The 16,085-nt window shown below is 39.5% G+C and overlaps 2 protein-coding genes across 9 annotated transcripts in view; one reads left to right on the top strand and one right to left on the bottom strand.

Moving 5' to 3' along the window:
* Positions 1-16,085, top strand: part of ANKRD44 (ankyrin repeat domain 44) — a 380,176-nt gene that overhangs the window by 109,127 nt on the left and 254,964 nt on the right. The gene's annotated exons all lie outside the window — the stretch shown is intronic.
* On the bottom strand, positions 190-2,763 carry LOC129032074 (ATP synthase F(0) complex subunit C2, mitochondrial-like). The gene has a single exon (XM_054479059.2). It carries the CDS (start codon positions 556-558, stop codon positions 190-192), a length of 369 nt encoding a protein of 122 aa, XP_054335034.1. The 5' UTR covers positions 559-2,763.

Genomic DNA, 16,085 nt, shown 5'->3' with positions numbered 1-16,085 from the left:
AGTATTTGTCTTTCTTCTGTCAAACCCTGAGCCAACCATGTTCCCCAGGCCACCTGAGGAGGTACAGGAAAAGAAACATACAGGGCTGATGAGACATGGGAGAAAGAACTATGGGAGGTGGAGACAGCTGCTTCACATGGGGAAGAGGATGAGAAAGACCACCATCAGGCAAAAGAGCCCCATGGCTTCCTAGAGGGTAAAGCCTAGAATGGCGTAGGAGAAGAGCTGTTGTTTCAGAGAAGGGTTCTTGGCATAACCAATGATGAGGCTCCCAAACACAGTTGCAATCCCAGCCCCAGAGCCCGCCACCCCAACTATGGCGGCCCCAGCCCCAATGAACTTGGCTGTTGTGTCGATGTCCCTTGAAATGGCGCTGCTTTCGAAGCTGTGGCCAGGGACAAGCGAGGTAAGGGGACATGAGACTGCCAAGCTGCTGAGGTTCTCACCTGTCAGTGTCTCTGGTCGTTTCAGCACCACTGCAGGTAGCAGATGGTTTAGCAGCTGTGAGGCGCTCTTGACCAAGGAGGGAGTGGAGACGAACTTGGAGCAGGTGTACATTTTCAGGGGGTGAGGGGCTGTGGCAGGAGAGCTGGGCCTAGTGCGGGGAAGACACAACACCTTTAAAGAGGCATTATTATTCTTTTAAGAGGCATTATTATTCACAGACAGCACCAGAGCATATCATGCAATATTATATCTTGCTTAATGTATTGTTTAGATATCCATGTTAGGAAAGTAAATTTTGAATGTATTGTTAAAGTTTTTTGTTGTTGTTGTTGTTGTTGTTTTTGAAAAAGAGTCTCACTGTGTTTCCCAGGCTGGAGTGCAGTGGCGTGATCTTGGCTTACTGCAACCTCTGCCTCCTGGGTTAAAGCGATTCTCCTGTCTCAGCCTCCCAAGTAACTGGAATTACAGGTGTGCTCCACCATGCCCAGCTAATTTTTTGTATTTTTATTAGAGACAGGGTTTCACCATATTGGGCAGATTGGTCTTGAACTCCTGGCCTCAAGTGATCCACCCGCCTCGGTCTCCCAAAGTGCTGGGATTACAGGCATGAGCCACCATGCCTGGCCTGTCAATCTTAACTTAAAAGCAACTGTAGTTTCTTCAAACATTCTTCTGTGGAAAGAATGCACTCATTTTGGTAGGTTGAAATTTTTACGTGGAATTTCCGTTAGCACAAATCCATATGCCTTAAAATGAGAAAAGACTTCAGAAAGGGCACCCGCTAGGGGGTAGGTCAAAATTGTTCATTCTGGATGGGAATTTGATTCTGGAGTTGTCAGTGGTCAGTAAATAGAGTTCACTTCATGATGTTGACTCTAGGAATGGAGCCAAAACACTACAACCTCATTTATAACTTCCCCACCTCTGTGGGGAATCATATTAATAAGTAATTTTAGGGCCTGGGTTCTAAGATAATTTTATTAAAATAAAAAGCTGTCTCTTGTTTCTCTACAGGAGGATACTGCCAGAAAGCTCTGCCATTTATTTTTTCTGGCTACTTCCTGTCTGGATTTTGTTTATTGCTCTCTGCCCAGAGTGCTGTATCAGAGGGAACTACCGTATGGCTAGGAAGATTTGTTTGTATAACAGTGTGCGAATATTTTGTCCTGGCTGGTAGGAAGTAAGCTGTTTCTCATAGACTCTTATTGTAAAGCTTAGCACATATCATACATTATAGATTTTTAATTGTGATTTCTAGTTGCATGTGAATTTGCATTTTGCCCTCGGTTTTTCTCTTATCCCATCACACAGAAGAGATGATTTCGAGGTGTGAGTTTTTTTCAGATCCTGTTTTCTTCATAAGGATGAACTAGACTTGCAGGCTGTCTCTTCTGGCCATCACTGCAGTTAGCAGACTCTGTCTTTTGTTTGATATGAGACAAATGTTCTTGTTGTCTTAGTAGTATAACGTCTCAAGCGTGGTTCTGATTTTTTGTTTAGCAACGAAAAGTCTCAGATTCTCTAGGGTCCCTTGTTATCACTCCTTAAACACTTTTCAGAAGGCTCAGCAGTAATAACAGCTACTATGGAAGAAGACAGGGTGTGTACAGTCATCAAAGCTTTATCTTTGGCATACAGACTTATGTTTTTAGAAAAGAAAACAATTAGAAAAGAAACATTTTTTTTTAAGAAAAGATTGTCTATCTTTTTTTCTTCTTTTTTTTTTTTTTGGTTGGCAAAAAAGCATTTGATGAACTTCTCTTTAAAAAATTGTTTGGTTACAGCATGGTACTGGTACCAAAACAGAGATATAGACCAATGGAACAGAACAGAGCCCTCAGAAATAATGCCACATATCTACAGCTATCTGATCTTTGACAAACCTGACAAAAACAAGCAATGGGGAAAGGATTCCCTATTTAATAAATGGTGCTGGGAAAACTGGCTAGCCATATGTAGAAAGCTGAAACTGGATCCCTTCCTTACACCTTATACAAAAATTAATTCAAGATGGATTGAAGACTTAAATGTTAGACCTAAAACCATAAAAACCCTAGAAGAAAACCTAGGCAATACCATTCAGGACATAGGCATGGGCAAGGACTTCATGTCTAAAACACCAAAAGCAATGACAACAAAAGCCAAAATTGACAAATGGGATCTAACTAAACTAAAGAGCTTCTGCACAGCAAAAGAAACTACCATCAGAGTGAACAGGCAACCTACAGAATGGGAGAAAATTTTTGCAACCTACTCATCTGACAAAGGGCTAATACCCAGAACCTACAATGAACTCCAACAAATTTACAAGAAAAAAACAAACAACCCCATCAAAAAGTGGGCAAAGGATATGAACAGACACTTCTCAAAAGGAGACATTTATGCAGCCAAAAAACACATGAAAAAATGTTTATCAGCACTGGCCATCAGAGAAATGCAAATCAAAACCACAATGAGATACCATCTCACACCAGTTAGAATGGTGATCATTAAAAAGTCAGGAAACAACAGGTGCTGGAGAGGACGTGGAGAAATAGGAATACTTTGACACTGTTGGTGGGACTGTAAACTAGTTCAACCATTGTGGAAGTCAGTGTGGCGATTCCTCAGGGATCTAGAACTAGAAATACCATTTGACCCAGCCATCCCATTACTGGGTATATACTCAAAGGATTATAAATCATGCTGCTATAAAGACACATGCACACATATGTTTATTGCGGCACTACTCGCAATAGCAAAGACTTGGAACCAACCTAAATGTCCAACAACGATAGACTGGATTAAGAAAATGTGGCACATATACACCATAGAATACTATGCAGCCATAACAAATGATGAGTTCGTGTCCTTTGTAGGGACATGGATGAAACTGGAAACCATCATTCTCAGCAAAATATCACAAGGACAAAAAACCAAACACCACATGTTCTCACTCATAGGTGGGAATTGAACAATGAGAACACATGGACACAGGAAGGGGAACATCACACACCGGGGACTGTTGTGGAGTGGGGAGAGGCGGGAGGGATAGCATTAGGAAATATACCTAATGCTAAATGGCGAGTTAATGGGTGCAGCACACCAACATGGCACATGTATACGTATGTAACAAACCTGCACATTGTGCACATGTACCCTAAAACTTAAAGTATAATAATAATAAAATTAAAAAAATTGTTTGGTTCAGGTCTCTGTTTCTAGGAAAAGTAGTCTTACCATTTTTCAGGCAAGGCCACTGATGAGTGATTTTGCTCAAGGTCATATAAGATAGTATAGCCTGTGTTCTTTATTGGACCACATTCTTTTCTTTCTTTTTCTTTTCCCCCTCAAATTAACAGGCACACTCATGGGGATCCCATACAAATGTGGAACTCCTGAACCACATTCTTTTCAATGAGTTATAGCAAGTGACTCTATAGATGACCAAAAGGTGGTTATATGCCCCAGGAGATACATTAGCATTTTAGATAAAGTAAGAACCTAGAGAAGGCAGGCTCCCTCTACGGCAAGTCCTTCCTGCTGGGGCCTGGTCTTATTCATCATGGTGTCTCTAGTGCCAAGCTCAGCACCTGGCACGTTGGAGTCTGCGGCATATGCTTGTTGGCTGTTGAATTAGTGACTGTGAGTTGGAGGACGACAGTTTAACAAAAAGGAGAAAAGATTTGAAAGTGAAGTTTTCTCAGGCAGCCTAAGGAGGGTTGGATCAGCTTAGATGCAGAAGGGAAAGAGATTATCTGCAGAAGTCTGGGAAATCATAGTGGGCTAGACAAGAGGAACCTAGATCCAGGGAATTTAACAAGGACCTGTCTCAAAACTGGATTTTTAACTCCCATATCTTCCAAGTACCTTTGTTTTTGTTTCTTAGGTTTACAAAGTTATTCTTAAGGTTGAATCTGTTGCTATGTTGTGTTCTTAGTGTTTAGCTCTGGGAGGGGGGACACAGATGTATATAAGTGAGCAGCAGCTACTCGGGGGAGGCCTCTGGTAGGAGCTGCAGTGCTGGACTCAATGACCCAAACTTGCATCCCTGGGTCTAGAGTCCTGGGACCATCCTGCTTTTCATGTTTACTCACCCAGTTCATTAATCTTCCTAGACAATAAAAACTTATATTATTGCCTTTGTAGGAGGACTGTGCTTAAGGCTGCTTTACCTAGTCTTTAAGAGCCTAGAAGGAAACTTGGCAATGTCTTTCTGTCTAGGCTGCAAGGTTTGGTCGGTGGTTGAGACCTGAATAATGGAATCCCTGGTTTCTTAGTTTTAGTGTGTTGGAAGTTCTTCAGAACTCCCAGAGCACTTCATGAATATCTACTCAGAGCAAGCATTACATTTCTATCCTACAGAAAGAGATACTGAAACAAAACAAGAAGACACATTTTGAAACACCATTTAGAAGAAAATGGAGCAATCACTGATCATTAGGGAAATGCCAGTCAAAACCACAAATTAGATACCACTTCATACTCATCAGAGTGACTATCTGAAAACCAGAAACAGCAAATGTTGGTGAGGATGTGGGGAAATTGAAGACCTTGTGCTTTGCTGTTGGGAATGTAAAATGGTGCAGCTGCCATGAAAAACTGTGTGGTGGTTTCTCAAAAAGTTATATATAGAAATACCATTTGATCTAGCAATCCTACGTCTGGGTATATATCCAAAAGAATTGAAAGCAGAGAGGTGAACAGATATTAGTACATTCATGTTCATAGCAGCATTATCCACAATAACCAAAAGATGGAAACAACTCAAACATCCAATGACGTATGAATTGATAAACAAAATGTGATATATATATATGTGTGTGTGTGTGTATATATATATATATATATATATATATATATATATATATATATATATATATGGATATTATTCAGCCCTAAAAAGGAAGGAAATTCTGGCCTAATAAAGAATTCCCAAAGTAATCCCAGCACTTCAGGAGGCCAAGGTGGGTGGATCACTTGAGGTCAGGAGTTCGAGACCAGCCTGGCCAGCATGGTGAAACCCGTCTCTACTAAAAATACAAAAAAAAAAAAAGATTAGCCGAGTGTGGTGGCACATGCCTGTAATCACAGCTACTTGGGAGGCTGAGGCAGGAGAACTGCTTGAACCTGGGGCAGTGGTTGCAGGGAGCCAAGATCGCACCACTGTACTCCAGCCTGGGTGACAGAGCAAGACTCCATCTCAAAAATAAATAAATGAATAAATAAATAAATAAAAATAAAAAATAAAAAGGAAGGGAATTCTGACACATGCTACAACATAGCTGAACTTGAAGATATTATGCTAAGTGAAATAAGCCAGATGCAAGAACAACTATTGTATGATTTTCGTTTATGTAAGTTACCTAGAGTAGTCAAATTCAGAGAGACAGAAAGTAGAATAGTTGTTACCAGGGATAAAGGGAGGAGGCAATGGGAAGTTATTGTTTAATTGGCATGGAATTTCAGTATGAGATGGGGAAAAATTTCTGGAGATGAATGATGGTAATTGTTGTATAATAATGTGAATGTACTTAATCCCAGTGAACTGTACACTTAAAGATGGTTAAAATGGTAAATTAAAAAATTTTATTTTTTGTGGGTACATAGTAGGTGTATATATTTGTGGGGTAAATGAAATGTTTTGATACATGCATGCAATGTGAAATAAGTACCTCATGCAGAATGGGGTATCCATCCCCTCAAGCATTTATCCTTTGTGTTACAAACAATCCAATTATACTCTTTTAGTTATAAAATGGTAAATTTTATGTATACTTTACACAATAAAAAATTTGTGCAAAAATATTGAATTATTTTAAGATACTAAATAAAAGAAAAAAGAACTGAAGAAAGTCATGATTGTTTTTTCCCCGAAGTTTTATAATAATCACTAAAAAGCTGACTGTTACTGTCTGTTGATTCTTTTAATCAAGTAAAAGAAAAAACTTCTCTGTTTCTGTATGCTTTTAATTTGTTTTTTAAAGAATACCTCTTAAAAACTATTGTCATACCAAACTGAACTGGTAAGTATTTAGCTTTCCCAGGTGGGTCTACATGGTACTCACATTTGTCCAACTGACTTCCTTTGCAAAATGATCTGAAAGAGAGCTAATCACCTTGACTATAAAGAAATCCCACACAGTGATAGCTGCCACCTCCAAGAGAGTCCTGGAATCTGCTTAAGCTCAGGCACCTGAAATTTTAAACACTAAACCTGTGCAAGGAGAGTGCTTTCTTCTTGGGGATTGGATTGGTGTTTTCACCTATTCTTCCATTTTTTTTTGAAGATGAGCTGCTTGTAGAGGTTTGGAGACATCAACTGACTTCTCTCTTTTCTGTACCTCCTGAGGCACCCAAAGCATGAATACAGTTTTTTTCTTCTTCCTCTCTCTTTATACATTTGGTCTTTGATCTGTGATCTATGAGAAGGCTGAAGCCGCCTTACAGGACAGTTTACAATTTATTGGGAGTACATGGAAGTCCTGGACTAGGGTGATGTGGCTGCCTCAAATTTAATAGGAGCAATTAGCTTAGGATACGAGCTTCTTGACTTGTTTACACACAGGGCCTTACATCCTCCTCTTTTTGCATGCCATTTTCTGAAATACCAAGGCCTTTGTTTTAAATCTATTCTAAGGGGGATTAATGTATTTGTATATACATGAAGCCTTCTTGGGAAAGAATCTTAAAGTGTATTTTTTAAAAACTCGAGCCTGAAGAGTAGATGCTTAACTTCAGGTTCATGACATATTTCTTTTCCTGTTCATCTGTCTCAATTTGATTTATTTCCTGGTGTAAAGACAAATGCACTTTGGTTTTGTTGTAGATAACCTGTGTTCAAGTTGTCTTGGCTCTGCCGTGCTTACATTTACTTTTTATAAAGCTGTTGGTATATGGAGAACATCTAAATTTTGGAACATTAAAGTTGAAAGGTCTTTCAAAGACACATAGTCAGAAACACATCATAGAACAGCAGGAATCTTTTGTATTTATGCTCCTGACAGTTAGGGATCTAGTCTTAACTGTTGTCAAGTTTAGACTCCTAGTGATTTAGAAACGAGCCTGGCAGTCCACTGTTGGACAGTCACTAGAAACTAGTTCATTATCTGAAATCTTTCCCTTTTTAATTTCTTAGGTCTTAGTGTTCTGCCACCTAGAGCATTAAATGAAAATGGTATGAATTCAATGATACTATAAGCTTTGAAAAGAGGGTCAAATTACAGATCAATCACAGATTTTCTCACAAACCACATATACAAAAGACAGCCCCTGTTAAGAAAATATAAATTCAGAGTATCTTAAGAATCCCCTCCAAACAATTTTCTAACGTTAGACCAGATAGATTAAGATTCCTTATTTTTAACTGCACCCAGGCATTACGCTTTTCAAAGCCTCCTGCAATGTACAGCACAGATGCGTGATTAAACATTTCTTTATTTGGTGAACGTCTTACATGAAGCGCAGGGTCCCTCCTGCTCTGGCTTTCATTATCTGACTCCAGGAGCGTCGTTGCCTTTGTCAGGGCTCCAGCCCTACTGGCTCTGGCTGGCTTGTCCTGGCCGCTGTGTAGCTGCCTTCGATGGGGCAGCCTGGCTGAGGAAACCCAGGGGGCCGCCTCTTACCACACTGTCAGTGGCAACAGCAAAGCATGTAACAGCCTGGAAAAAAGGAAGTTCATAGGCAGGCCTGCAGTTCTTCTTTTGTTTTGGGGCCATAACTTACAATTTACAGATTCTCAATTCCAAAACTATGACGTTTAATGCAGGTCATGTTAGGTTTATTCCTTCTTGCTAGAAAAGAAGGGATACCTAGCTTATATCCAAATAGGAGCTTGCATGATTGTTAATTTGGTTTTTCTTTCAGAGTTGGGGTGTGCCCACAGCAAGTGATTTACCTCTTGGTGAATAAGGCCCCAGGCTGCTCTATTGTGCCTGCCTTTTTTTGTCACTTAGCTTGTGCTTCCCACACGAGTATTCTGTGTATGCTGAGGTGACTACTCAGGGAGCTGAGCTTCCAAATGGATGGAGCCCAGCCCCAGGAAGCGTAACCCCACAGACAGGGCTCTGCGAGGAGCAGGCAGCATTCCCATCCTGCCTCTGGTGTCTGCTTCTCTCTGAGTGTCTTCTTCATTCCTTGCTTTTCTAAAGACCACCTTTCCGACTTCTTGGACCATGGTCGTGGAACATATGGCTACAGGTTCAGCCAAAGAGAGACTGACACTCACTCTTCATCTCCTTCTCACATTCTCTGGACAGGGAATCTCCTTGGCTGCCCTGAGCTGAGTACTTCTCTGGTTCAGTTAACTATTGCCTTGGGCCTCAGGGCAGCACCTTGGACAAATAGCTCTTAGGAACTTGATTTGTAGATGTGTTTCACGGATGGAAGGGGAGCATTTTGGAAAAGACAGTTAATCTGATAGGTGTGCAGCCCTCTGGGGACATGATGAAGTGCCACAGTACAACTAGTACATATGCCTAGAGTATCAATTTCCCCCTTAGTTTTAGAAGAAACATGATTTTGGTGTTAAAGCAAATATATATATATGTGTGTGTGTGTATGTATGTGTGTATGTGTGTCTATACACACATATGCACACACAGTAAGGTGGAACATACTCCTAGAGTATCAATTTCCCCCCTACTTTTAGAAGAAACATGATTTTAATATTAAAGCAAATGTATATGTGTGTGTGTGTGTGTGTGTGTGTGTATGTATGTTTGTGTGTCTATATACATATACACACTAAGGTGGAACATTTGCAAGAATTTTAAAGATAACCATAAGGGAGAATAATTAATTTTGTATTTAAGGGATGCTCCTCCGCTGTTAGGACACTTTGGTAGGATAGTTCAGAAAGTACTGACATTTCTGGCCAATTACAGGCTGGAGTTGGAAGTTTTTTTTTGTTTTTTTTTTTTTTTTTTAAGACGAAGCCTTGCTCTATCGCCCAGGCTGGAGTGTAGTGGAGCTTTCTCAGCTCACTGCAGCCTCCGCCTCCCAGGTTCTCCTGCCTCAGTCTCCCGAGCAGTTGGGATTACAGGCTCCCACCGCCACGCCTGGGTAATTTTTGTATTTTTAGTAGAGATGGGGTTTCTCCATGTTGGCCAGGCTGGTCTCAAACTCCTGACCTCAGGTGATCTGCCCGCCTTGGCCTCCCAAAGTGCTGGGATTATAGGCGTGAGTCACCGTGCCTGGTCTTGGAGTTGGAAGTTTAACATGAAACATGTTGAGTTATTGAGTACTTTTGCTTGTTTTAGTTACATGAGGCCAGAAGATTCGCTGCCTGTGTATTACAGAATTGTGTACAGAATACTCCTATTGTGGGTGGCTGGGCTAAGAAACTTTAGTGTAGTCTTTCAAGAATCCTGTGCAGATCATGAGTGTGTTTCTGGAATGAGGCAGAATGAGATTTAGCCAGTGTTGGAGGCATCAGTGGGCTTGTAAATAGTTAACTCGTTCACTTGCAGCCCACATAGAGTTGCCTGTCTGTAACTCCTCATAGCCCACTTCACATAGTGTGACTTTCTTTTTCTGGGCCACAGAAAGAAGACAAAACTAACTGCAGTGCTTTCTCTTTACCTAGGTGAGATTCCAGCAGAAGTATTTTTCTGTGATTTAAACACCCACATGGGAATATCTTGGAGAGTTAGGAAAGAATTGACTTATGGAGATGTCTACATTAATATCCTTCTGGTTTCAAGTTCTTACAGGTTTCTTTTTATATGTATATTCTACATATATATGGAATAAATATATATAGCATAATTCATATTAGAATAATGCAGAAATCAACATTATTGAAGACATTATTAAACCACCTTCTGTTTTTATTGACATATGTGGAATATGTATGTGTGTGTGTGTGTGTGTGTGTGTGTGTGTAGATAATATATAGCAATAGGATAATCTGGACATTGACATTATTGAATACATTACTAAGCTATCCACTATGTTTATTGATATCCTAGAATAAGATTCTAATAATCTTAATAACTGAGATAATGTCAGTCTCCTAACTGACAGTGAGAAGAATTCAAAAGCCATCAGTAGATAAATTGGGAATGCCACCAGGTTTTTTAATGACCCCCTTTTAATTTTCCCTGAAGTATAAAAATCATTTCCTCAAGACGTTAAAGAAAAGCTTGAAAAAATAAAATTACTCATGGGTGTACCATCGTTATACAGGAGCTGTTTTTTTTGACTTTTATTTTTCTAAATAAACAAACAAAACCACTATCACAGCAACAAAATCTTTGTAATAGGACTAAGAATTCCTGAATACTTCAGGGAACATCCTGAGGATAAATTAGACTTACGAGTATTGATAGTGGATGCCACATGATCTGTGCCTATGGTCAGCTTACAATGAGCTTTTAAAGCAGTCAGGTACTGTAAAAAGTCAAAAATATTTGTTTCTGGCCTCTACTCTTTCTTAGGTAAAGGATTAATTAAGGGTGTAAATTATCTTTCAAAAACTCTTTTCAAAGCACTGCAGGAGTAAATACAGGTCTTTTGCCTAGCAGCATTTAAAAATCAATATAAATATTAGTCTTATGGTTCTTATAAAGATTTAGTTTAAAAAGAGAATTTTGCAGCTAAAATATTTGAAAACTTGGGGAATATTTAAAAAATATAGTGGCTCACGCCTGGCGTGAGACAGGCTGAGGTGGGCGGATCACAAGGTCAGGAGATCAAGACCATCCTGGTTATACATGGTGAAACCCCGTCTCTACTAAAAATACAAAAAATTAGCTGGGCGTGATGGCGGGCGCCTGTAGTCCCAGCTACTCGGGAGGCTGAGGCAGGAGAATGACGGGAACCCGGGAGGCGGAGCTTGCAGTGAGCCGAGATCACGCGATCGCATTCCCGCCTGGGCGACAAAGCGAGACTCCGACTCCCTCTAAAAAAAAATAATAAATTATATATATATGTGTGTATATATACGTGTATATGTGTATACATATACGTGTATATGTGTGTGTATATATATATGTAAGTATATATATATGTATATATATTCAGGATGCAACCCTAAGGATTTTGATTTGTTAGACCTTTGGCGGGGCAGGGCTGGGGGGAGCAGGAATCTGTATTTTAAGTTTCTCTTAGGGATTCTGGTTTGGGAAAAAATATTTAGGTAACAGAAATACATAACAGGCAGAGTGGTGGAGTCCAAAAGTGTTTGTATACCAATGCCTGTTCTTTTTTTTGCTGAAAGATTAAATAGTTTTAGTGTATGTGTTATTTTAAGGTGTTTTTTCCTATTTAAGCAAAACAAAATCTGAAGATACTGCTTTATTCCCCCTCTGATTTTGTACTTAGCAATTTTAGGATAAAGACACAAAAGATATTTTATCATGGCTATTATTCCCATACTGAAAGAATAATCCTTTATTTGGAGAGTGTAGTTGATGTTGAAAACAAGGACTGATGCATAAATGTTAATATTACTCTTAGAATTTTCAAATATAGCAGCCCTAGTATGTCTTTTGAAGAAAAAAACTAAGCAGTGGAAACATTCTTTTTCATATTTTTATAGCTAAGATTGACATTTATGCCTCAGTTGTTGAAATTTAGGAGGTTGAGGAAACAAGCTGGAATTTGGGTCCGCCCAAGTGTAAGTCTAGACGAACCAGTCATTCAGTCTGCATTCAGTATGCAGAAATAAAATTGAGCCAACTTTGTTTTGAAATATGTGAATCACAACAGCACCAAGATCCAGAAAGATTAATGGGCAAAGAGTAAGAACAGATTTTTCACAGGAGGAAATACTTGCAAGCATGCCTATAGAAAAACACTCCACTCCAAATCAAAGAAATGGAAGGAAAAAAATAATGAGAAACCATTTTATGGCTATTAAACTAATATAAATATAAATAAAACAAAGCTGATGTGATCTCAGAAAACGAGTATATTCTTCCATTTCTGGCAGCAATGTTAATTAGTTCAGTTCTTTTGGAGAACACATTGGCAGTGGATGTAAAAAGTCACACAATTGTCCAGACTCTTTGACCTAGTAACCCACTCCCTGGAATTTATTCTAAAGGAAAAAAAAAGCTGTAAGAACAAAGATATTTATTGTGCTGTTATTTCTGATGGTGACAAATGAGAAAGAATTTGGATAGACAACAACAGACAAATAAAATATGCAATGTTTTTAAGCTACTCAAAAACAAATTCAGGAAGACAGTGTAAACAAATAAAAAGGTTTGGAAAAAAGCATAGTAAAATGTAAATACATGTATTATAATAAACTATATAAAAGACCTATCAAGAAATAAACATCTTTGTTATGGTTTTAGCAATATATGTGAATTTAAAAACATTTAAAAATATATTGGTAATAAATAAAATACATTTTAAAAGAAAAAGCATAAAGCTTGTTAACAACAAGAATTTTTCTACTTTCTTAGCACAATGCAGTAAAGATGGGTGAAGAGGGATGTGTTTCATCTGAAATTTGAAGGGCTTTACAACTCTTCTCCTTTAACTAACTTACCACCCAAAATGAATTCTGTAGCCTTGTCAGCTGTCTTTTCTGCTTCTACATTTTTGCAGTTACCCACGTAAAGTCTTAGCTGGCTCTGGAGTCAGACTGTCTGGATTTAAATCCTATTTCTACCACTTATCTGGGTGTAGACCTTGGAGAAACTGTATCACTACTCTGTGCCTCAGTTTCCTCATCTGAGAAATAGAGATAATAATGGCCTCTAGCTAGTGAGAATTAAATGAGAGAATGCACATAAGGTGTATAGTAAGGTGCCTGGTACTAGATGTGCTCAACAATATAAGCTATTATTCTTCACCTACATTTGGGAGGCACTCTTAACTGCCCATCACACTTCCTTCCTTGCTAACAGACCACAGTTTTATTCAGGCATTCAGCTGCAGTGTGGCCAGCCTCAGGGGATGAATGAACGAAGGCTTCTCTGCTAGTGGCAGTCCTATTCCCATTTGCCGCAAATTGGTTGGAAGTGAGCATGTGACTTTGTTCTGGTCTATGAGACTTCATAGAAGTCAACTGGGGTCTTCTGGGAAAGATATTCCTCCCTTATAAGAAACAGGTGCAGGGAAATATGTACCCATTACCTCTCCCTGGCCCCAGCTTTCCTGCTTTGGACATCCTTGTGTGATGATGTGTTGTTGCTGCAGCTATCTTGCAATCACAAGGAGATGGCTGCCAACAACCAAGGCTGGCAGAGCGAGAAGATGGTCAGAGCCTGGACCTACGATGACATCACCAAGCCACTGAACTACCTGGTCACTGACCTACTGAGCCTAGGACCACCTATCTCTAGAGATTTTGTTGAGAGATAAATCAAATGTCCAAATTGCTTGAGCAAGTTTTAGTTGCTATTCTGTTATTTGCAGTTGAAAACACCCCGCCTGATAAGACTGTCATTGTCTAATGCAATTTTAAAATTATGCCACCACAAAGAATTTAATGAGTAGATTATGATTTCTGGAATAAGTCAGCACTCTACTATTAGCCTTTCACTTTCCATGTTAGGATTTTCATTACATGCTTTTAAATTTTAATCTTAATAACTGTCTTATATATTTTAAACCTAGACACTTCTTTGAAAACTACCTTGATAATGAAAGTAAAATGTAGATGGACTTTTTTGCTTTAATTATCAACATGATAAATATTCTCAAAATAAATGCTGTAATGAAAGACATTTTGGTGAGAGTGAATGTAAACCTATAACTCTATATTGACGATCCTCCTGCAGCTGTGATAGGATTATGGCTTAAATATTTTGAATTTCTGTTTAAAAATAAACTTTAGTGCAGCTGATGAGATTATGTGTTTTATTGAGAGTGTTTGCTGAAATTACATCTCTAAAATAAATAAGATGTTGTGTATTTTCTTGTCTGTGTTACAAAAACCTTTTGCTTCCCAGTGTACTGTTTGAATAAAAGTATGTTAGTGGCCACCACATTCTCCCACATGTAGAGCAAAATTGGGAAGCTCTTCCTCTTTAATAATACCGATCTTATTTCAAGAAGGTTTAGTGACTTGATAAAAATTACTTGTCAAATGTGTTTTCTAGTGGGATTTTCTTTTAAAATTTTCTTTTTTTATTTCTTTACTTTTTTTGAGACAAGGTCTCACTCTGTTGCCCAGGCTGGAGTGCAGTGGCACAATCATAGCTTGCTCTGGCCTGGAATTCTTGGGCTCAAGCGATCCTCCAGCCTCAGCCTCCCAAGTAGCTGGGTCTTCAGGTGTGCACCACCATGCTCAGCTAATTACTGTATTTTTTTTGTAGAGGCAGGGTCTCACTATGTTTCCCAGGCTGGTCACAAACTCCTGGCCTCAAGCCATCTTCCCACCTCAGCCTTCAAAGTGTGGGATTACAGGTATGAGCCACCACACTCGGCCAGCTAGTGGGATTTTCATAACCAAGATCAGCTGTAAACCACACTTTTCTTATATATTACAGAATTTTCAAGAGTCTTTCTTCATGCATAGCTAAAACTGTTAGTTCTCCCTAAACAAAACTTTTACTCAATTCCAGCACCCCCACCATCACCACTTCCTGAACTACACATACTTCAGTATCTCCTGCCACATGGACACCACATGCTACCCCTGCTTTGACTTCCTCCCCCTCGTCTCCCCAGAGAGCCTCCTATGTTTGCAGCAAGGATTAGTTCCCACAGCAGTCCTCCATTGCAAGTTGGTCCCTGCATTAGACAGTTCTCCACAGATACAGAACCAATAGGAGCTGTATCTATGTCTCTATGTCTTTCTCCTCTCTCTCTCAATCTCTCTCTCTCTTTCTATATATATACATATACATATATGTATAATATATATAAATACATATTTAAATTATAAGGAATCGACTTACATGATCACGGAGGAATTATAAGGAATATATATATATATATAATTTTTTTAATTATAAGGAACTGGCTCACATGATCATGGAGGCTAGGAAATCTCAAATCTCTAGTGTGGGCCAGCAGCCTCTAGTCCCCAGAGAGCTGATGATGCTGTTCCACTCCCGAGGCAGTCTTGCTGGAGAAGTCCCTCTTGCTTGGGATGGCCAGTCTTTTTTTTTTCTATTCAGGCCTTTAACTGATTGGGTGAGTCTCACCGACCTTATAAAGGGCAACCTGTTTCACCCAAAGTTCATTCATTTAAATTTAATCTTATCCAGAACCCGTCTCCAATTTGACACATAAAGCGAACCAGGTTAAAGATAATTGCATTTTGCGCTCTGTCCCTGCAGCAGCAGTGGGCAGGCAGCCAGGAGGGACAAGTGTGGATATGGCTACTTTCTTTTTCTCTGCTTCTGTGTTGCTTGGGTAGTTTTTTGGGGTGGAGGGTGGAGGTGGGAAGGGGAATGATGAGGAGGGAGGACGTGTCCCTAGTGATTAATTGCTGCATACACTTGTTGGAGTGAGTGTCTTTAAGTCCAACGGGGAGCCCTATCCCCAGCCATTTCCTGCTTCACCTCGGGCTCCTCCATTCCTCAGCCAGCCTAGTTTGGACTCTTGGTCTGAATTGAGCAGAACTTTCCTCTATCATGACAGAGGCTGTGTGTGGGGGGAAGAGACTGTTAGAAAGTGACCACTCTTCATAGCTGGGATCCTTGGGCCTGATTTGGAGAGAGCCTTGGGTTCTTGTCTTGCCTCCATTGTGT

Source organism: Pongo pygmaeus, chromosome 11, assembly GCF_028885625.2.
Source record: "Pongo pygmaeus isolate AG05252 chromosome 11, NHGRI_mPonPyg2-v2.0_pri, whole genome shotgun sequence".
Taxonomy (NCBI): Eukaryota; Metazoa; Chordata; class Mammalia; order Primates; family Hominidae; genus Pongo; species Pongo pygmaeus.
Note: the sequence above shows the minus strand (reverse complement) of the source record. Positions and strands in the feature narration are given on the sequence as shown.